The sequence below is a fragment of the Eleginops maclovinus genome, chromosome 15 (assembly GCF_036324505.1).
Source record: "Eleginops maclovinus isolate JMC-PN-2008 ecotype Puerto Natales chromosome 15, JC_Emac_rtc_rv5, whole genome shotgun sequence".
Lineage (NCBI taxonomy): Eukaryota > Metazoa > Chordata > Actinopteri > Perciformes > Eleginopidae > Eleginops > Eleginops maclovinus.
The window spans coordinates 10,610,652-10,634,593 of NC_086363.1; the positions used below are offsets into that span (position 1 = coordinate 10,610,652).

Below are 23,942 nucleotides of genomic sequence, written 5' to 3' on the forward strand. Positions count from 1 at the left end.
TGTTGATTATGAGGAATGTAAAAATGCTCTGTCTGCGGGACTCTCTGAATTCATTTGTTCTACAGTGAGAATTATTAAATAGATCATCTGAAGCTGCAGTAATAAGGCAATTAATGATTCGCCACAGAACTCCTGGTGCAGTTTTAATTAGCTCTTTGCGCAGCATCTGCCCATCAGAATTACAGCAAAAAAATCTGACACTTCATTATCCAAGTGTCTGAACTGTGATGGGATTTATCTGTGCTGCTGGAGAATATATGATCGGTAAGTAAAGCTGTTCAGAAAAAGTGTTATATATTTTTAGACATTTCTGGGGATAACAAAGAAAAATGTGTGGCTAGTGTCCTTTTATGTTTTGTAAAATATGTACATTGCATTCTTCATCTTTTTAGTGGAATATCACTTAGAAAAAGGTTTGGTACGGTTTAAAGTCATCCTAAAATGTGACAACTACTTACTCCGTCGTCCTTGAGTACTTTGGATTTCATTTTCACATAATTAATTCAGTGAAGTGTGCAAATCAAGTAAACTACGTGTGTTATTTGGCAGACCCCTTGTTAAGCGTTCAGTTGTAGTTAGTTCCACCTTCTCACGTCACTTCCTGTTCCACAAAAACCAAGATTGATTTAAAGTAGGTCTGTGTAAAAAAATAAAAAGGGGGTCAGATCCCACAGAATCTAGATGCTTGAGGACGTTGATGTAGACTAAGATGAGATCAAATAGCACATGTATCTACGTGAAGATGCACCTGTTTTTTCACAGCGCACTGTGGCATGTGCACCCTGTTGTGTCCGGTGAGGTAGAAACATTGTCTCCTCAGAGCCATCCACCTCTCCGGCCTGCTTACCGGGATGCTACAGTGTGCAGCCTTGTCACACGATGACCTCGGTGACTCATGGTAGTGTGAGCAGTCTGTCTCTGCAACCCACTGACATAAGTTGTGTCTCACTGTGCATGTCTTGCCTTGCTTCTGTATGCTCACCACGCTAAGTTTTATGCTTCACATTTTTACAGCTTTCTCCCCTCCAGGGCCTTTTGTTTTTTTCCTCTCACTCATTTCTGCTCATACAGTCACCTCTTTCTTTCTCTCTCTCTATCTCCCATTTCCCTGCGTCTTCTCCAAGACCAACCCCCGGTGGGCCTTGGTGGGCAGCAGGCGCTGACAGTTGTATTAGCAGTCGATTGTGAGGTCACTTTTGCTCAGCCCCACTGAGACTCAACAGCACAGTCTGAGCCACAGAGACAAAGAGAGGCGAAGATAAGGGGGGAGTAAATGGAAAATACTGAGAACAGATAGTAGACTGGAATATATGTAGTGCTGTATGCGTAATGAAATCTGAAAAAAACGAGGAGGCTAAATTACTTTGAGCCAACTGAATATTTCATATCCTGCTGTGTAAAACTTAAATATCAAATCCTTTCGATCAAAGATGGATGATTTTTCGGACATGATCAGTGACCTCCACCTACACGTGTTTATGTTTATTTGCCTTGGTGTTTTAGCTTGAATAAGGGCAGTGAGAGACGGAGAGCGGCCGAATGTGGGTGTAAAATGTAATGCAGAGAGCACTGCCATTTCTTGATTGACATTTAATCGCCATGGCAACGAGTGGGCTGAGTGTGTCTACTCCCCTGAGAGCTTTTAGTCGCCCGGTTGCAAGAAAGGAGTTTCTTACTGAGCTTTACCACTGTCGTTTTCCACAGCTCTTTTTGGTCCGCAGCAAAAATGAAACCATTAAACCGCCTGAGCCCGCCCTTATGCAGATGTTCCCCGCCTCCCAAGGCAATCCCTTCACCCGCCGTAACCGGATGTTGCCCGATATTGACATGAATTAGCGAGTCATGCATAAGTGTAAGATGACCATGGCTGTTGCAGCATTTTGGACGCCAAGCTTCATCGATATTCTTTCCTGTCTCAACTGGACGCTGGATTCCATCCGCATCATGTGGATAACGAGGTTCTGTGGTAGCTCTCTGGTTTACAGATGGTGTTTGTCTGACGCTGCACAGTGTGGCTCATCCCACCTTCTCCCATTGCCCTTACTTCTGCCAACCCCTCCTTTTTCCTGTCCGTCAGACTCTTGTCTCCTTGCAAGCTTTGAATAAAGTGTGGAATTGGCCTGAAGTTTTGAGCAACCAGCGATATGAGCAGTCTCTCTCACATTGGTGGAGGTAATAAGAGAGAAAGGCGGGAAGGTGGGAGGACAGGGAATCCCTAAGAATCTGAACTATAATGCACTCTGTGTTTTCTTTGTACTGTGTGCACAAGAGCGTCTCTCAGCCACACTATCCCATGTTCTTCAGGTATCATTGGATATCATTTGACAGGTGTTCAAAAACCTCAAATGTAGTTACCATAGTATCCACTTGTGAGTACATTCGCGCCCCGCTGAGGTCCAAGTGAGGGGGCGTTTCAAGCCCTGTGCAGATGGTGTCATTCCAACGCGCCACATAGCAGGGGGCCACTCAACTTATTGGAGAGCCAGGGTGGGTGGATTCTTGTTCGGTTATTTTGCACAAGACGTTTTGTCTCCGTCTGCTTATTCTGCAGGGTGATGAGAAGCAGGAGCCTCCCGCAGAGCTGCTCTGCCAAAAGGTTTGAGGGGGCATATCTGCTCTGCACAATAACGTCATGGAGTTTTTAAATACTTGATTCCATTTGTTAGGCACTTGTTTGACAAGACTCCTTACTTTTGCTTTTCCATACCACATCAGGCTTCTGAAAAGGATTCAAATCAAGCGATCTTAGAGGGAAAATGTACTCTGGTTGAACTGCTCACAGCTCAAAGGCATATTGAACATTTGAAGAGGGATCAAAAATTGGCATTGGTCTTTTTGTAGGAAGCCCAAAAGGTTGATGACAACTGGTTTCAGTGATGAATGAAAACTGTAACAGGACCTAACACTAACTCAAACCCGGTTTTAGTGTAGTTCAGGGAATATAATCCAGTAATTCTTATTAAAACAGCTCTATATCAATCTGACATGAAACAAGACCGATACATTTGTTGGGCCTCACTATAGCTGCAGAAAATACAAATTCTAGTTCTCAAATCCTAACGTCTGTATGTAGATTCCTTAAACTTCAAGTTCCCCGCTTTAGCTCCCCTGAATTGTGAAAGTGCGAGAAAGATGGCAGGGAGAGCATTCACAGAGTCATGATGCAAGATGGGTTTGGTGTAATCTTTGACATTTTAAGCGGTGATGATGGCCTCTTAATGATGTGCCTGCTCTGGATCAATGCACAGAGGACAACTGGTAGTAATAATGACCTATAAAACACATCCCAGCAGTCCTATCTTAGTTGTTCCTGGAGTAGACTGCAACCAGAATTCAAGGGTGGAAGGTACATGTGAATATCTTGTGACTGGCCTCCACCCACCATTAGGCTACATGGCCTCGCTTTTGCTTTTTCGCCCGTCAGGTATCGTTCTGGTTACAGGCAGCTCCGCTGAGGATTGGGCAGAGGAGCTGTGTGTCAGGCCCGAGGCTGTGCCGTTACTGAGCCAGTTTCCTCGCTTCTCCCTGGAAATGATAGTTTCTCTCAAAGTCACTATCGCACACACAGCCTGGTGCAGACGGAGGAAATAAACAAGGGACAGAGCGATCTTGAGTTAGAGGGATGATGTGGCACCTAAGACAGAGGCTCTGTTATCAGTTGCTTTGCTTAAGAGTAAATCTAGCTAACCTTAGTTTAGCCAATTTATTGTATTGTCTTATTAATTATGTATATTATGTAACTGCATTGCTTATTTTTACCATGATGCAGTTATTTATTTAAAAAAACTAGATTCACATGTAATTGTTATTCATATAATAACAATATCCAGTCAGTAGTCTACAGTATATTGCCTTCTATAGCTTGCTAACAACCCACTCCAGAGTAACCTATCTAAACTAAAATTGCCATGAAATGTTGTACTACTACTTTGGATAACTTGAAAGGGCTTTAGTAATCCACTGACTTTCCATTTAATAACACCATCGGATGCCACCTCCAACTTAACACTCACCAAGTATGAGGTTCTTGGCTAATTGTTGGGGAAGTAGTATTTCAAACACATTGGCTGCCTGCACAGAAAAGTCTTATCTGACTGCCAAAAAAGGATGGATATTCTCCAATTCAGCCCATTACTGTTCGAGAAAAAGGCCCTGGATGTGTACCATTGTTGCTCCTTTTAACATGAATTAACTTAAGCCAGAGCCTTAACAAGACTGTCTTGTGTTTGAAACGCGAATGAATAAACGCTAATAAGTGAGCAAGTCTCATTGTCTGTATACTGAAATACTTAAAAGAGAATGGACGCTTTGCATCCTCCTCCATTCTCACAAGGATTGGATTATGTACATTGACTAAACACAGGACACAATCATTATCTTTAGATAAGTAAAACAAAAAGCTGATCAATGTACAAAACAAGGGTTAGTAGTCCTATCGTTCCCCATATTTTGGGTCAAATCGTTGACATTAATGTCATAACTTGTTGAGCCATAATGTTGTTCCTTTCTACAGAAATATGAAATATATGCTGTTAGTTTGCTTCTTCGAAAAAGAAAAGGAAAAGAGAATAGCGACATAGCATTTTGTCATTGCACTGGCAGGTTTTTCATGTCAGTGTCTGTTAAAATAAAAGCCACAATAAAAGTTGGGTAAAAGTACTGAGAGCAGAAAGCAAAGAAATAAGGAATTGAAGTTTGAAAACACAGACGGGTTCAGAGTGGGTCACAACGAGAGGAGCCATGAAAGAGACTTTTTAAAGCCTCTCTCTGCCCATGAAGTATGCATAGAGGTTTTTGATCTCAGTCTCCAGGCCTCATGATTACCTACTGATCTTGCTGTGAGTTTTTGCTTTAAAATCGTGCCATCACATCTTTTTCCAATGTCTACACAGCGAGACTCGACCCGGTTAAAGCTATTCCTGTCTTGGCTGCAGTGTGAGGTCTTCCTTTCTTTATTTGTTTAATTTCTGGCCTTGAATTATTGCACTTGTAAGATAGTAACGACTTCACAAGGGCAGGTCTCCTGTAGTAGTAAAAGGTTAGATAACATAACTAAGGATGTGTCAATGCTTTTCACATGAATGCTTCTGTAGGGATGACGGTGATCTTTACAAAGATTTTAATAGATTGACCTACTTGGGGGGGGGGGGAGTGCCAGACTTACCAGACTTGAATTTTGAAAGTCCCCTCATGTCTATATTGTAAAAACAAAAAAAAGGCACAAAATAATGATGCTAAAACAAAGGCAACTCCACTGAGAAAATGACCCTACTTCTCACTTGATTTATCCCCTATAAAAATGTCCTGATAAATTCTCAATCAGTGCTGAATGATGTTCATTATGTAAACTATAGACCCCTTCCAAGTAATCAAGATAGTAAAACAGGACATGCTTTGAGGCGGGACTAACTTGTGATTGACAGGTCGCTACCAGTAGTATTGTCCAGTTTGGGTGTTGTCTGCCTTTGCGTGGTAAAACTTGAACTCTCTCAAGTTAATTGTAACATTCATGTTGCCTAAAAACAGCATCCTCTCATTTTATTTGTGTAGGCAATAACATAACGACAGCCAAAATGCCAAACTTTAGTCATCAAACCGCAGTCCACACACAAATGGATGATATCACGGTGACTACTATACTGTATGTCTACTTCTCATATTCAGTCTATGAGCAGAAGATAACATGGAAGCCAAAGACATTTCTCATTCCTGTTTATCCTTTGGATCTGTAAGATGAAGTGTACAGAGTGGCACATTGGTGGTCCGTCGTCTGACTGTGGGCCAGTGCACAACCTTACACGATGAGCCACTGCCATTAAAGTCACCAATAATGACTTATTGACTGAGCGCAACTGAGCATGCTCCATCCGGGGTGCTTCAAAGGTAGAGCTGGCAGACATGTGAAGTGTTGTTCGATGGGACAAGACTGTTTGAAGTCAACACTGCCTTGTCTTGCTCTCTGACACAGGCAGTCACCGTGCGGAATACAGTAAAAATAGGAAAGCCAAGAAAACATGAGCCTCTGAGGATGCACGTAAATCTTCAAGGTGAATGTTCCTGTCATAGCGCCGATGTACAGGGAGGATTCTGGTTTTAGAGAAACTTTATAAGCTGCATATATATATATTCAGCCGTAGACTGTTCTGCATTATTTTGCAAAGAGTCCTGTTTGTTGTTACTGAATACAACTTGTGTGTGTTTCTTTTTCCTAACCTTGGGCCCTTTTCCAGCAGTTTACTTTGTGTGTATGTGTGTGAGGGCCATGGTGTGTGCGTAATGCTGCTTATATCCTGGCCTGTTTTAGGTATGCAACTCGACCGTGGCATATTGAGCCTTTCTGAAGACGTGTCTCTCTCTTGAGTGCTGCCTTTGATGGAAGTGTGTCACAGACTTGAGATGCAGCCGTTTGATGTGGTCTGATGTAAATTGGGGAGGTGACCTGGGTGCAACAACGATACGCATGCACTTTGGCTAATTATCCACCCCCAGATGTTTAGTTGTTGGATGCTTTACAAACCTGGCACAGTGGGAATTCATATAATGAGACACCAACAAGGAAATAAGGTTACGAGCTTGCCTCCTGTTTGCTGTGTGGTAATTTGATTAAGCAAAATCTAGACACTGACTTTGGTTCAAATTAGGGGCCATGTTGGATTTTGTTTCTGTACACTGATAACGACTAAAAGTTTTACCAAAGGGTGGACGTTTTTGTGTTTCTCTAATGGAGGGAAGATCAGCCTTTTCATAAAATATCTTTTTATGAGAGGTTCTCGGGGATAGTTTAAGATTCTTGATGATAATCCTAACCCTAATCCTTGATGATGTGGAGTTATTATTGGAGTAGTAGGACTTAAGGTTAGATAGCTGAATTCACACCCTAACCCAAAAAAAACATTCAATTGGTAATACGGAGGATACTGAAAATGGGGCGAAGCCTGCGAGCTAGTTCAAGCAGTCAACTCGAGCACCAATGATACATTCGCACATAACGCCCCTCGTCATACTTGCAACCAACCAAACACAGTCTCCTAATCTGGCGCTCTATTTAAGCTGTTGGATCTGCCTACCTCTGATTCGCTAATGCAGCTGCTGCACTGCTGTTTCCACGCTGCTAATGCGTTTACCTGACTGCTGCTGCTGCTGCTGCTGCGTTCACGTTGGCGATGCTCACCTGCCCCACCACCACCCCAGCTTCTTCCCCAGCTTCCACCTGTAGGCTCGGGGGTTAGTTATCTAATCATCACTCAATGTTCTATGTTAATATGTGGAGTGATGAGGCCCGAGCCTAGACGCCAAACTCAAACTATATACTGCTTCTAATAAACATATTAATGAAACACGTGAGTTGTCTGACTGAATTGCAGTTAATTGAAAGACACTACATAATGCCACAGAATGCGATGCAACCTACAGTACACACCCACCGTGCCCCACACAATTATCAGGGATGTTAATATTGTGCTATCAGTTGTATTGACTCCTGAATTCAACAATTGGGCTTTTGGATAGAGATCTGTAGAATGTGTTATCATTCAATAATCACTGAATTAACTTGTGATCGGTTTTACAAAACAAAAGCCTTAATATTTAATTATAGCATACAACTCCTTCAATGTCTAACAAATGCGATAGGCTGTTTGGGACAAAGAAGGGCTATAAGGCTGTACAGCAAATTAGGATGCACAATTGTCTGTAGTCTTCAAACAATGTGGAAGTTGATTTTCGTTGCGTATGCTGAGGATTTACATTGCATTTTTCTCTCAGTCAGAAGAAAATCTTGCAATACAGTAATATAAAAGATTGTCATGGTTCAAAACCTCACGATCATCTCTCCAAATGATTCAAGTGCAGCGTGCCAATGCAAAGGTAAGTATTTTGTAGGCTTTTCACCCTGCATGGCCTCCTGGGTGAACACACTGTAGCTCCTTTGGTTCTGCTATCCACTTTAGATATAGATCGACAATTCCTCGTCAGAGTCTACAGCACCTTAGTCCACAGCGGGGGAGACAAAGACGTCAGCGTGTCTTCCATCTCTTTCCGTTTCTGCATCTCTGTAACTGTCTGTCTCTTTCAAGTTTCATGTGCTTCCAGGGTGCTCATATTGACAGCTTGTTTTTCAAAGTGCTGAGTGTTCGAGAGACTGTCGCTTCCCATTTGCTGTTTAATATTTCAGTGTGAGGTGTCTCTGGGTGTTGTTGCTAGAGGGTTTGCTGCAGGGATTAGGGCGTTGGTGCCTTGCATGAAAACAATTTGTTTGCCGATAAAAGTTGGTATGAAAATATTTTAACAGCTATATAACTTGTGTCGCAGGTCAAGGTTTTGCAACTGATTAACATTGTGCCAGCCCCGCCCCCCATAGCTTCTTTAGCTATGCCTAAGAAGCTAGCAAGTAAACGAGCATGAAAGAATATATCGTCAGTCGTGGCCATGAAACATCAGGAACCAAACTGTGCTGTGTGTCCATGGCGCTGTCCGTGGTGCTGAAATCGCAGACGGACTTTTCTTTAACAATTCTTTCTCTGAGTCCTGCCCTTATTTCAGTTTCATCTTGGATCTATATTATTTCGTCCCCCCTGTTCAAAATCAACTCATTGAATCTGGATAATTGTTTAGATGCTTGTTCGTACTTTCACAATGCATAAAAGCTCTTTGTCTCTGGGCTAATCATTGTGCCGGCAGGTACTTCAGCCACAGTGGATGTGGACTAGCACATCCAATGTGTTTTTTTGTAATCTGAATATGTGACCCCCCCCCCCCCCACACACACACACAGTAAAGTATGTTGATGACATGCTTTCAGGCCTTTATGACTTGGTACGGTTGCTGCTGTAGCTAGTGGACATGCCATCTTTTGCAGCTTGGAGCAGATAACCACAATGTTTGATTCAGTCTCTGACATTTTTAGAATTTTTGGTTTCATCACTTCTACTCCCAGGTATGCAGTGTCGGCATGTTGAGAAGCTTGACAGGCCTGTTGAGAAAAGGCTTAGGTCTATCAATATCTACTACTTGGGATGAAATGTACACTGCTGAAAATATGCTTTTCTTATCACTTCCACGCTGATCCTCTTCATCTGCAGATCAATATACCAAATTATGTACAGCTCTCACCATGTCTTAATATAGCAGGACAGAGTACATTCTGTTTTTACATTGCTTCCAACAGGATCCTGTGAGATTTAGATTTCCCTCCGTGATGTTGAAGCATGAGTAGGATTTTGCCTGGCCTCCCTTAGAGAGCGCTGGAGTAATAGCAGCTGCTGGGTCCTGATTAGAGCCACCGTCCTTCCAGAGCCAGGGCCCACACATCTCTGTCCTACTTTCTCTCCCTCTCCTCCTCCCAATCTTCCTCTCTCCATACCCACTCCTTAAGTCATGCTCCAAGCTTCTGCTTAAGAATCACAAAATCACTCTGCATACAATTCTTTCCTTGTTGAGCCTTGCGTCTTTTCTTCCAAAACCCATGTTGGTTGTCCACCCACCCATTACCCCTTATCCTACAAGAATATCTACAGCATTTTTAACTTTAACACATACATATTCATCAACATGTGCCCAGGCCCACATAATGGTAATCTTTGGAAACAATAGATGTATTTTCTGATACACCTACATACACACCCACAGACATGTATATAAACACACAACTGTAATGAGTCATTGCAATGCAGAAGGTATCTCTTTATCCCTGAGCAACCAATCTATGTTGAAGCTCAGCTGTTTGTTGAACTTTCTGTGGTCTGCTTTGTGAGTATCAGCGGGCTCAAATACCAATTTACCTTCTGCATGTCACTGGAAAGTTGCAAGCTGCACATTTGTACATGTTTTTACGATACTAAATCTGTGTTTTGAATTTGCAAATGAGAAGTCTTCAATATCTCAACCAAAGTGATGTCAATAATAGTTTCATCCTTTACAAGAATATATTTCTGTATGTGCTGTTTTTTTTGTGTCAAAAATGATGACCAGACAGGCTCATTACTCAAATTACCACATTGTCAGGGTTAGTTGAGCTGCTTTCTGTGGGATTGGACGCTTTTTATGAAAATTGTAAAACCACACTCTTCCATTTTGGAGAGTCTGCTGTAACCTAAGTAAGGGGGTAATATTGGCAGTTAAAAACATCAGTCACACAGCCCTGAAAGCTAATGGTCAGACTTTAGGTATAATTAACATTTTCATATGTTCTGTGCCAAAAGACTTTATTACGATTGGAAAATATTTTTATGAAGTCAGCGTGGGAGTCTCAAAGCAACAACTGCTTGACTGGTTGTTTTACACAAATCCAAAGTCATGGTGCAAAGGTAAATAAAAAAGGCAGGGCAAAGCATGATAAAGGAAACTAAACATAGAAAAACAAAGGCGAAACTGAGGAGAATTAAAGCAAGGAAGGAGATGCAGGAATGAGAGAAGCCTTTCTCCCCCGGGCTGAGTAGCAGCAGATTGTACTGCCTGAGGTTGGACATGCTCAGGGGTTTTGTGAATGAAATGGACACCTTGGCACCTGGCCCGTACATTACGCAGCGAGCTTCTCTCCTGTCTTCCCACCCCTCCTGCGCTGCCCTCCCTCTGTCCTATTCATCAGGAGACTTCCCAGACTGCAACATGTTGGAGTCCAGTTACCATCACTTAGAAGCTCCCAGGAGTCTCTCTCTCTCTCTCTCTCTCTCTCTCTCTCTCTCTCTCTCTCTCTCTCTCTCTCTCTCTCTCTCTCTCTCTCTCTCTCTCTCTCTCTCTCTCTCTCTCTCTCTCTCTCTCTCTCTCTCTCTCTCTCTTTCTCTCTCTCTAATAATCTCCAAATAGTTGTCAAAACACAATGTTGTTAAAGCAGTGTCTGTATGTTGTTTATCCATGTGTATTTGTTTATTTGATACTGTGAAACTTAAGGTAAAACTCATATACTTGTACTATAGATATAAACTTTTCTTGGATAATGTTTTTATGATGTGTGTATATTTGAGGCTATAAAAACAAAAAAATCAATTTAGATGTATCTTTTTCACTCTGACCATTACTTACCGATTCCTATCATTCACTTACTCTGCCCACATTTACTTACACACACACACACACACACACACACACACACACACACACACACACACACACACACACACACACACACACACACACACACACACACACACACACACACACACACACACACACACACACACACACACACCATTTAATCTCTCATCCAAACAACCACAGACCCTCTCTTCTTTCTTCCCATCCCTCTCTCTCCGTTCACCCACTGAACTTTAAGTGCTCTGTAGCGGTAATGGCCAAATTGTGTTTCACTGTCACATGACATGCGGAAAACAAGCCTTAATGGAGCGAACGTGGCTCTATTCAGGTATACAAGTATAGTCTTTAGGTAACAAGGTATGCGTCATTGGAGTGAAAATACAGTGTTCATTTAAAATAATAGCCAAACAAACTCTACTTAAAGGTTTCCACTTAACCAACGGCAGATAGCAAAACAGGGTGACTCATGGAGCCTAAAAAGTACTTTGACATAAACTGAAAACTGCATCACTAATACCCCCGCGTGATTGTCTTTGTCATCACGCTCAATTGATTAACTTCCAGCCTGAAATCCACAGCTATGATAAGCGAATAGATTTATTTAGGAGGTTTACGTTGTAACTAGACGTCTTGACTTCAAATTAAAAAGCATCTGACTATTAAAAACAACAGCTGGCAAAGATAATGTATACAAGTCATGTATTGACTAATCAGCCAAAGCCGCATGATGTATACTGTAAACATAAAAGATTTGTGCCTGTCAGACATAATTTATTTACCCCAGGTTACACCACTATCTTAAAAACTGTTCAATAAAAAACACACACATCCCTCTGGATATGTTATCTTTACATCACTCATTTCCACACACAGTTTGTATCTTATCACACATCACAGCCCTTTGCTTTTCACCCAGAGGCGCGGACGAGGAGATACTGCTGCTATCATACACACACTTCTTTTATTGATAAGACAAGGATTACAGCATGAGGGATGTTTGTGACTGCTCAAACTGATGAAGTCCCCTCAGATGGTGCAGAGGCCTAGATCCGGTGTCTAAAGGGGGTCTTTGTCCTGTCAGCATCCGATCTCCCTGCATGGATTCATGGAAGAAAGGAAGAGTTCCCAGGATACCTCTATCGATCTGGTCCCATCCCCCCACATCGCTTTTTGCCTTCTATCCTCCGTCTCACCATCCCCCAGCAAAGAAAGGTAGAGCAGACCCAGGAGTTCTCATCCTGGCCGAGTGTGTTGTGTCGGTGTGTGCCTCTAGTGTGCGTGCGTTTTTAACGCACGCACACTAGAAAAAAGCTGACACCATAATTCCAGGCTGCTGTCTCAGAGGATTTATATCATATTGTGTTAGCCGGTGTTTGGGTGATGGGAGGAAGCTGTTTATAGGGCTGAAAAAGCTGGAATGGGCAGGAGAAATATATTTTTTCCACCACTTCTGTGTGTGTGTGTGTGTGTGTGTGTGTGTGTGTGTGTGTGTGTGTGTGTGTGTGTGTGTGTGTGTGTGTGTGTGTGTGTGTGTGTGTGTGTGTGTGTGTGTGTGTGTGTGTGTGTGTGTGTGTGTGTGTGTGTGTATTCCTCAAGGAATCTATGATGACTCCTAATTTTTATGCCTCATTGTCAGTAACTAAATCTCCCTTAGTCTGCTGTGCAGTCCGACTGCAGTAGCGCGCGTCTGTGACCTTAAAGGACCCTGCATAGCCAGAGCACCTCTGGATTAGTTGTTATGGGGGCCACTTAATGTGCTTTCTCCCTCTCCGTCTGCCTCCATCTCTCCCTCCCTGCGCCTGCCAGGCTGACATTTTGATCTGTCACAACAGCTTTTGCTCAGCATGCCTGTCAGTGACTAGCAGTCGGGGGCTCACACATATGTTTTGTGTCATTGAATCCCCTCAGGTTAGCGTAGGGCTCAGGGTTTTCCCATACTGACACTGTCTGATGGTGGGAAGCCTTGTGTAAAAATGGGATTGTGGGTATTTCCTTTTTTTCACTTGAATAGGAACGAGTCATATGATTGCAAGTGATCTTTGTATGTTGTGTGTACTGCATGTTATGGAAACTGACATGTTGGTCTGTGCTGAAGCCTGATATGGCTGTGCTATGCACACACGTTCTATATTTATGTATGTTTGACAGGGAGAATATGTAAGAGTGCACATTTGATAAGCTTGTTGAAATCAATCCTTCAGTCTGTCGCTTTGTTTTTCACTAAGTGTGTATTTCTGTGTCCCAATAAGCCACAAAGCTACGGCAGTGGCACTGATGTTGGATGAGGTGATATACTGCATGTCAATAAGGAGACTTACCCTGATACATTCACACGTCTCCTCTTTGGGAAAGCCACTATGTTTCAAATCAGCACACTGTGACAAATCTTCCTCTCAAGTAAGTGCGCAGAATGAAAAAATAGAGGCTGCTGTGTGTGGGAGCTTTACGCATTTTCCCGGGGGGGAAATTTCGTAAAGAGGAAGATTAATATATCAATGGATGACTTGATCATAGTCAAACATATGCATGTGCTGGTTTGTCTGTGCCTGTGCGTGCGTTTGTGAGTGAGAGCATGTGCGCAGTTCTAGGGAGCCACCTCCTTCATTTGCATGTCTGGAGTGAACATCTATCATCATCATCAAGGCGCTGCAAACAGTGAGGCAGGCAGGCAGGCGCCGCCGACGCTCTCGGGAGAGAGACTGAACACACTTTCAAACCTTTGCTGCAGCGTTATCAAACGTTTCCTAAATGCCTTCACCTCGGGGGGAAAGGCACACTACACACAGACGGCATGTCTTTATATTATTTGTGACTGTATTTTCCCATCATTCACCTTGTCACACAAACACCTTATCATAAAGACACGTCTAATATGAAACATCAACCACTAAATGATAGTAATTATTTAATAACACTCTTTTCCTTCATTTACAGCTCTTTTTTTTAATGCTGATAGCCAGAGTGGGTCAATCCATTTTTGGGACCCGGAGGGTATCACTGGGCAATGTTAAGAGAGAGGAGAGGGGGGTGCTGAAATGGTAGCGCCTGATAAATAGAGGAGCGAGAGACGGTGTATGTGAGCTGAATAGTGAAAAGAGCCCCCGAGACGAAGAGGGTTGGTGGGAGGAAGGGAGCGGGAGCAGAGGAGGGAGGAGTGTGGTGGAGTGGAGGCACAGAGCCAGAAAATTGCATTGCGTGCTCGGTGATTAGTTTACCTCCTGGGTCTCATTCTCTCTCACTCCCCTCTTCTCACTCTCCTCTCACTCCCCAGGTTTTTCGCTACCTCTAGTATCTTTTCCTTGTGTCTTTGTCTTGCCAAGTTTGCCACCTCTCGCCTCCTTCCACTTCCTCTGTCACCACATCACACTGTCATTTCTCTCTATTCTCTCCTCCTCTCGCTTGCTCTCCTTCACTTTCTTGGCAGTTATCTCAACCCCCCCACCCCCACCCCCAACCCTCCTCTTTTCCTCCTTGTGTGCTGACTTGGCTTTTGCCTTTATTCTTGTGTTATCTTCCGGGCTTGAAAAAAATGCTTGATGCCCACTCACCTGCCAGCAAGCCAATCAAACTTGAGTGATGTGATAGTGGTGGATAAAATTCACATGGATAAAAGAGATTTAAACGGAGAACTTTCAATTAGTCGGTAAATCAGGGAAGCATTTAAACATAAACCAGCCCTGCTAATTACAGTCTTAAGAGCGACTAACACAGGCTTCAAGTGTCCCTCACAGCACAACACAAGTGCCGATACTGAATGGGAGCCAGCTTCCAGACGATCCCTTTTTTGATCTGGCGCTCTTTGAAAAGCAAGTGGGTCAAGCCTTTTCTTCTTAATCCGTACATAATCTGGCCCTTCCTCCTAGTTAGAGCAGCCACAAAACAGTACAACAGCGGTGGGGAGATGGAGGGTGATAGGAAGGGAAGGGGGAGATTTCACTTCAGGCTATCGGGGCTATTTCTCTCCAAGGAAAGCATTTTAAGGAAGCAGAAGAAGAGTGACTGTTACTGTTATAACCACCTTTCTTAATATTGTAAAGTCAGTGACAGGGGAAGTCTCAAAGCAGCGTGATTCATGTGTGTTAAGATTGAGGAGCTGTGAACAAGCTGTAATGCGCCATGTGTTAGAGAAAGTAATCCAGTGATATTACTGTAACTGACATATTAACCTTTAAAAAGCCACAGCCACCCATTTCATGAAAAAACTCAAATTAAAAGGAAGGAACATGAAAGGGGTGGTTATCCGAGCATGCAGGGAGTGAAACAAGCTCAAATTGTTCATTTTACATCAAGTAACGTTAGCATTTCATGTTCTCAGTGTATTTTAGCGCTGAAACAAATCATTTGTCGAGAAAAATACTAAACATCACTAAACTCAAAAATGATATTTTGCTGCTTTGTCAGATAAAAGAGACATTTAAGGACATTATCCTTTATGAAACTGTAGAGGATATTTGTACAATTTGATAACCCAGCTTCAAATAACCAAAACCACGTTTATCATATTATTTCACAATGAAAGTAACTTTAGTTTGATAGTGATTTTTGACGGTTAATCTGCAGTTTTAAAAGAAGCATATATTTCTGTGCTGTAAGACTTTTTGTTCTCCTGATGAAAATGGATTCAATCGCTCAAAGCGATGTGACATCTGGTCGATAAGGGACAACAGTATGTACTACTCAACAAACACTAGGCCCATACAAACAATGCTGCCAGGGGAAATTCAGCGAAATGTGACAAGCAAGAGTTCAGGCTGAGTTTACGGCAGGTTTGGAGGTTTTATAATCTTTGAAATCAACATTTTAATCAAACCTGTCCTTCATTTGATGACACATCTGAAAGTGATGTTGATAGCAGCTAATGCTCAGTGATCAATACTGTTCTGAAAGGCAAGACAACATCCCGTCTCTTTAGCACTGACACTGAATCTGCACTTCGTTATCCGCATCATGCCCATTATTGGAGAATAACCCCAAATGATCTTAGATCAGCCTCAATCTGGCTGACCTCTATCTAAAGGCAGAGAGGCCTTGATCACATGACTTCACCTACACCGTCCACTCCTCTTCCTCTTTATTTCTCCTGTCCTTTCCTTTATTTTCTTCTCTATCCACTATCATCTCATATCTTCTCCTCCTGTTTTTTCTTTTACCCTTTGTCTCTGCTACCCACCCGTCGAAGAGGAGGGATAATGTCACATGGTCACAGTGCAATGAGTTTGGGTACCTGTGGACCGTTGCTAATGGTGACAAATGACTGGCTGTGCAGAGAGAAACAGAGAAGGAGTACAGTAGAGGAGAGCCACTAAACATGCTGGGGGATAGTGTTTGTGTGGACTCATTAAACATTCTAAGTTGCCATCACATAAAAGACAACATTCATTAGCTACCAGAAGGGTGGTTAAAAATGTCAGCTTCATGTACATTGACACGAGGTAAAAGTTGTCTAGAACGTCAGTAAGCTAAACTCAATTTTCTTACCTTAACCCTAAACTCAATTAAGTTTTATCCCTTATCCCTTGTTAAGATGGAGGATGGTTACCCCCTCTGTCCTTTATCCCCTTTCTTTGATTTAACCATTTTTTTTCAACCAATGAACTGGCTTGCATCCAACCATAAGTCTGTTGACACAATTGTAGTTATTTTCCCCAAATAGAAAATATCTCTGACTCTAAATAACAAGATCCAGCTGATAAATGGAATCCAGCCAGCATTACTTACATTTTTTGAATTAATTGCCGTCATGTTTTCTGTGAAAAAGGCCCATTATCCCCCAATGGTTGTAATCAAGTTATTAATCGAGAGTCAAAAGAATCACTTCTCTTAACAGACCACATGAAATGTTGTTTACGTATGGCGTGTTATAATTACAGTGATAATATTTAGTCAAGACGTCAGAGGTGGTTAACCAGTACACACTCCAAGAACTGACAGGGGGGAGCAAACTTGACACAGCGTTTCTCATCTCGGCTTGATGCGTCCCATCGCTTTCAGATTGCATCATGTCAATCACATCTCTGTTCAGCATTCCAGCAGCTCTCGGCGTAGCAATCGCCCAGAGGCGCTGGTCACAGATCGTTGTGTGTTTGTATGTGAGTGTCTAACTTGCCTGTGGGACTCAGATCTCCACTCAGACAGCCTTTCATCCAGGGCTCTTCACCGCCATAAGGAGGATAAAGACATATCTGATGTAGGATCAGTGCTACACTTCTAAAGGGAAAGCCCATTGCGCCTCAAAGTGTTTCTGGAAGTTAAGAAAATCCCTCGTCTTGACATACATAAACGTTAGCATTTTCTTAAGACATCACGGCATACCATTCAGAGATGTGCATTTAACAGTTTGCTTTAGCGCTGCACAAATAGGTAAATGAGGAAGAACACAACATTACTGTTAAGCTCCCGCTGGAGCTGTGATACTTTTCATTCACTGTAAAGGGCGAAAGAATCGTACATTTGTGAGACGGCAGTGAAGGATAGTGTCCTTGAGCAAGACGCTGAATCCAAGACAGTTTTTCTACAGCTCACCCGTACTGTTGACCTTACTAGGGCTGAGTGAGAAATGACTTTCTCCTCCGAATATCAGTATCACAAGAAAAACTAAAGCCAGCTATCTGTGATCCATCCCAGTGAGGTTCCAGCAGACTGGAGCAATCCCATTCATACTCTGATAGAAAGCCACAAAAGGATTTTTTGCTGGCTGCAACAAAGCATACGAGATGGCAATATTATGTGTGTTTTTTGTACTAAGTAGGTAAGGTTGCTACTACAAAATGATGGTCATTTCAACTTAAAAGGAGACCTGATAGAGTAGCTGAAGGACAAGAAAGAAAAGTTTAAATTCTCAACACTTTCTTACCTCTGGCCTCCTGTTTAGTTTGAAGCAAACTGACTCCCTCAGGGCAGCAGAGGGCTGTGCAGAGCTAGAGGGAAGAATTGAAAAATAAATTATACACTAGATCCTGGGAAAGTTATATGGGCATTGCATGGACATTGGGAAACAAGTAGATTATAAATAAATGATGAATTTTATATATCACAACAGTAACTCATATGGGACCTAAAGATAAAACTTGGTGTGTTTTCAAAAACTGCAAAAACTTCATTATAGACAGAATTGCCGATAACATCTAACTGGGCAATGAATTTAAAAACCACAAGCCAAACAGAACAGGTAGAGAATAAAACGATTAGCCAATTATTTGAAGTACCTGCTGTAACCGCACTCCCACACACCCTCCACCAATTTCCTCATGAAAAAGTCAGTATTGAAGAAGAAAAATCTCCACAGACAGAAATTGAATTCTGTCCTGCAATGAAGGCAGGGTGTTAGGAAGACTTATGAAAAGAGTGAGAGACGCAGAAGAAGCAAAGACGCAGAGACGCAAAAGAGGGAGACAGTTAAATCTCCCTGATAAAGGAGGTTTAGACCTCATTGAGAGTCGATGTGCAGCCCCTCTGAGTGACTCAGGGTGTGACTCATCGCAGCTGGCATCGACTCCACCTCACTCACTCTCTCTCACACACACACACACACACACACACACACACACACACACACACACACACACACACACACACACACACACACACACACACACACACACACACACACACACACACACACACACACACACACACACACACACACACACACACACACACTTTTTCATAAACCCTCAGGCCTTGTGTATGCTATGTGTCCCCCATGCTTAGCGTTCTGTTGGACTCCACCTGTTAACAGCCAATGCATAAGCTCTGCTCCATGCTGCTGTAATGGTACCAGTGATCTTCTTGTGAATCAGCTTATGAGAAGATATGAATGCAGTCTGAGTTGCGGAGCCTTCCCACGATCGACTTAGAAGACAGATGCTGTCAAACTTGGCTGGGTCCGTCGGTGCGATCCTTCTAACCACCCCCTCAAGGAATTAGTGTAAGGGTAGTTGGATGACTCATTGGTCAATGACTTAAGAGGAGAGGGAGAAACAACTTGCAGAAGGTACCACATGGTGTGTCGCTCACTGCGGTTCATTATCACATCTCAAAATGGGGGGGGGGGGGGGGGGGGGGTATGGTTGGCTGTGTATTGACAGCAATGGCAGACGGCTGATCTTGGAACACGACCCCAGCACAGCGTAGAGCTGTTAGGCCATCCGTACGTTACTTAACGAGCCATGAGCGATCGCTATGATCTTGCCACAAATAATTCATGAAGAGCTCTGTAGTGGAGCTATGGAGCTAAAAGGGAACGGGGGGGTGAAAGCATCAAGGAGTGGACCACAGCCTAAGTGGTGCATGGCCGAGAGATGAAGGGAGGAAGGCAAAAAAAAAGAATCTGACAAATGTGTCTGGAATAGATAGGAAATCCCCTTTTACCTACAGTACTGACAAGACTGCGTGTGGACGCACGCATTTGTGTGTGCTTATTTTTAGACAGCCATTTGTGTTACTACATCTGAAAACGGGACAGTGGGAGTGTTAGACGTGTGCATCACAATCATAGGGTGTGTACGATTCTTGCTAAGGCATGCGCTATGTGTGTGTTGGAATGTGATGGAGTGAGTTCAGATTTTTATGACAGCTGTGAAAACCCAAAGTGTTTGACTGCACACATTTTTTTTTGCTGAAACAATGGGAAAAAGAACTAATAAAGTGTAGCCTGGTATCAAATGAAAGGGCCGGTTGTAAAGTGTACTGGAAACCATACTTTTTTTCGTTTTTTTGAATGAATATCAGAGCGGAAGTGTAGATTATTGCACCAACGGAAGGTACAGTAAGCTCCTGTAGGTTTGTTTAAAATAAATAATAGGCAATAACAGAATTCAAGTGTGCACTGCTGATCTTAAGCCAGTGTTTAGGAAAGAGCAAATCAAATATCAATATCCTAGCCACATTAGCAACCTGGCTCTAGGAATTGCATTGTCATCTGTATTTTAGTGGATGGCAATGAATTTGGAACAAACACCTTTGATGCCCAGACAACTGATTTTGGTGACTCCCTTAGTCTCTCAGCATTTAGTTTGACTTTAGTAATTCTATGATTTTTACTCTAGCGCCACCATTACGTTTAGTATCTAATCAACGGTTAAAAATAATTTGCTACTGGATGAATTTGAACAACTTGTCATGTAGAGCCGTTTCTGTTTGGTTAATACTATAGATATACGTACCTGCAAAATGAAATGACACACATCAGCTGCAGCTGTACTTCACACTTGCTGAACATCAGCATGTAAGCCTTGCAGTTGAGAGCATTGAAGCATGCTGCCATTAGCATTTAGCTCAAAGCACAGCTGTTCCTCGGTAGCTACTGCCTCACAGAGCAGCTCACATGACTGTAAGGTTGTTTTTTCAAAGTGAGACATCTATGGAGACCATGACAATTACTTTTTTTGACAGAGGCACTACACACCAGTGAGACGCATCACTGGAACACACAGACTAATGGAAATAGCGGGAATGGAGACAAAAAGTCTGTGTAGGTCTCCGTGGCATGTCATTAGTGAGAGAGAGGAGTTGACTTGCTTCTTCTGACATTTACCAGTCCGACTGAAAATGTCACGGAATGCCAGCCTTTACCTCTGGATATAATGGGGCTTCTTACAGCCCAGAGCTATTGATCCCAAAAAACTTCAGTCCATTTGGCCTCCTCTCTTGTCCCTTCTGTCCACTGTCCCGAGGAAGACCACCCGTTCCTGCTCCTAAATTCCCTCGCCCAGCCAGAGCTTTCTCTATTTTCGTTTACTGCATGCATTAGCAGGTTTGGCTCAGTGAGTAAATGATGCCAGAGAAGTGCGGGGGACAGAGTAGATCCTCCTCGGGGGATATTTTGAGTTTGTTTTGTCACACTAGTGTGGATAATAACTGTCTGACAAAACATGTGAATGGTTGTTATTCACTGTCTATATGACAGGCAGATCTTTGTGTCATCAAGTTTCCAAACAAATATTGGGGGTACAGTTGCTGTATGTGGGAGTTTTTCCTCCATTGATTCCTTTGTTCAGTTTCGTTCAAAAATTGAGGGACACTGGCTGTCCTTTAGCTAACTGACTGACAGAGTTGACTATGTAGAGGTTTGCCAACATTGCCAGAAAAAGAAAATGAAAGCCTAGGGAGCTTTGATGTGGAAAATAAGACCAATTGAATTTAGATTTCGAGTCATTGTGCACAAGTATCATATTTACATATATTAGTCACTTTTATAAGTCTTTTTGCGGATCTCTCACCAAACCATTCTGATATTCTTATGCATGAAATAAGTATTAAAGATCACAGAAAAAATAACTATACTAAATGATAATGTCACATCTATAGCTATAACTATTACAACCATGAAAGTTATCCTATCTAAGCCCCCACCCAACCATCAATAAAAAAAAAATATCATTGTTGAGGTATAAACCTCGACATATGCTTTAATTTTTTGTGAGCTCAAGTGAAACAATGGGAGAGGAGCAATTTCCTCCCCCTTGCATGTGTACCAGATGTATTTCACACCCCCATTATCACATTTAGCTGAAGGTCTACTGAGTTGTATTGTATGTACTGTGAGTAGGAAGTGGTTCAATCTAAGCACTAACAAAAAGCAATCAGACCCGACTAGATGATGCATTCTTTGCATGGCACTGATCTCAACGTCATTTCAAATTAAGCAGTAATCTCTTTCCCAATAGCTAATGCAGAAGCTAATTATGTTGAAAACCGCTCATAAGCATTTTGTGTCTTTGTTTGCTATGCTGCAGTGGATTTCTGTCTCACTCTTAGGAACTGAGTTTAGATCAATGGCCTCTCAATTTGTTTTGGGGAGTGCTACTGTCTAGTTTATTTTTGTCCTTGCTACACTATTGTCCTCGGTTGACTGCCTTCACATCAAGTGGAGGATTTATTTGGCTACTCTGCCAGCTCAGGCAGATAGGCCCTGCGGTTACAACACAATAAGAAATGTCTGAATCCACTCTTAAGATAACTCTAACTGTCGTAACGGTTTCAGTGATTGTTTTCTCTCTGAGTTAACATATTTGAAGAGCGGAAGTTGTTTACACATTAGAGAGGGTAAAACACCGCCAAGCTGCAGTTTTACTTCTTTTTGTTGCCTTGATTCTTTGGAGTTGGATGGATTGATGTTTTTACTGAGGATTTTGGGATCTTTCCTTCCAAGGCTTAGATTCTGCAAAATGTTTTCCTCATAATTACTTGTAGTCTTCTTCCATTCATGTTTAATGGGCGGCTTCGACTGCAGCGTTACATTTTCTTAATCCATACCCACTGAAGATTATGATCTTAATTAGCTATATCACAGCCCCGGGCCCATTACATGTTTGCCCAGCAGTACACAATGCCATCAAAGCAGTGGTACAGCTTGGATGGCAACAGGAGCTTGATTCAATTAGCCGTCCCTCCTCAGCTGCATTACCCAGCACTTCCATGGCTTCACCAGAATCACTTCACCGTTATGAAACTACACAAATCATGAAAATAGCCCATACAGCTGACAATAAGGGTCATGTGGTGAGAATGATCATTGCCATGCCTACTGCGGATCAAAAAGATGATAGTAAAATGTTTAAGTGTTGTTGTAGCTGCGTTACAAAAGCCAGATATTGTGGAATAAAGCTGCAAAGAAATGCAAGTAGTTAGTTGGTTTGACAGGAGTATAGTTCGAGTATGTGTAGAATAGTAAAGGATGGTTTCTTACTCATTTAAATTGTACTACATTGTTTTTCTTTGTCTCTATTTTATTTTTCTTTCAGTTTTATCCCCACAGCTTCCTGCAATGTGTTTTTGTTTATCAAAGATTATGTGTTAATATGTGTTTTTTTTTAATTAAATATTAATTTCCTTGGTAAAGATGTGAATATCTTTATCCGTTATGAATGTAAATTACAATATTTATTTGTGCTACTAAAAATGATAGAGACTAAGTATGCTAAGGTTCTCAAAACTCAACCGTGTGCAGGTGATGCAGACATTTTAAATATTGTTCCTGTGCCTGTTGTGTCAATAAGGTAAACATGTTATCAAATTGTCTAACTGTCCGCCCTTCCTTCTACGCAGGTACATCCGCACCATGTACCTCGGTATACAGAGTCACAGGCAGAAGGAGAACCAGCGGCGTTTTTACTGGGCTATGATGTACGAGTATGCTGATGTCAACATGCTGCGACTGCTGGAGACCTTCTTAGAAAGCGCCCCTCAGCTGGTGCTGCAGCTCTGCATTATGATCCAGAGCAACAATGCTGAGTGGCTCCAGTGTAAGGACTTCCATATGTCACAATACAGGCAACACACCACTCTCATTATGTGTGTGTCTTATTCAAGACATCTATCATATCCTTCTTTTGTGCATTACATCATACTGTTGTCCCGTAAGGCTGAAATGGTTCCATATTTTAAACTGACAATTCATTTTCTGTGAAGTTCACATATCACTTTATTTACAGTGAGCAGTATTCTCCACCATTGTATACAATTTCAAACATTCATCATTTTTTAAACCTCTTTTACAATTCCAGTTTCCACGTGCAAAACAGCTCCCCAAGGAAGGCAATTCAATCATAAGAAGCGATACCTTCCCCTGTCTGGGTGTCTATAGAAATGCCATCAATACATTTGCTGAGAGGCACCATGCTGCTGCTCTGCAGATAATCCTCTATCATTTTTCATGTAGCAGGTTACTGCTCTGACATATGTGCTGTCTCTACTGTTATACCAGTCCTAAGGAAACTGAATTGTTGTTGACTGAATGACCTATGATGATCTTGGTAATAATATGGCTTTCTAAAATGTGATGGATTGCTTTGGCTGAAATGAAATGTACTGTAAGTGGAGCGCCAGCCAAGTCAAGATAAAAGTATTTTTCTTTGGATTATGCTTTATACTAGAAATAAAAACAGGATTTTTCTTGAAACTTCTGGTGC

The 23,942-nt window shown here is 42.2% G+C and overlaps 1 protein-coding gene across 1 annotated transcript in view; it reads left to right on the forward strand.

Moving 5' to 3' along the window:
• xkr6b (XK, Kell blood group complex subunit-related family, member 6b) overlaps positions 1-23,942 on the forward strand; it is a 39,676-nt gene that overhangs the window by 14,677 nt on the left and 1,057 nt on the right. The window contains exon 3 of the mRNA XM_063902437.1: positions 23,080-23,276. Coding sequence (XP_063758507.1) covers positions 23,080-23,276 — 197 coding nt within the window. The remainder of the gene's footprint in view (positions 1-23,079; positions 23,277-23,942) is intronic.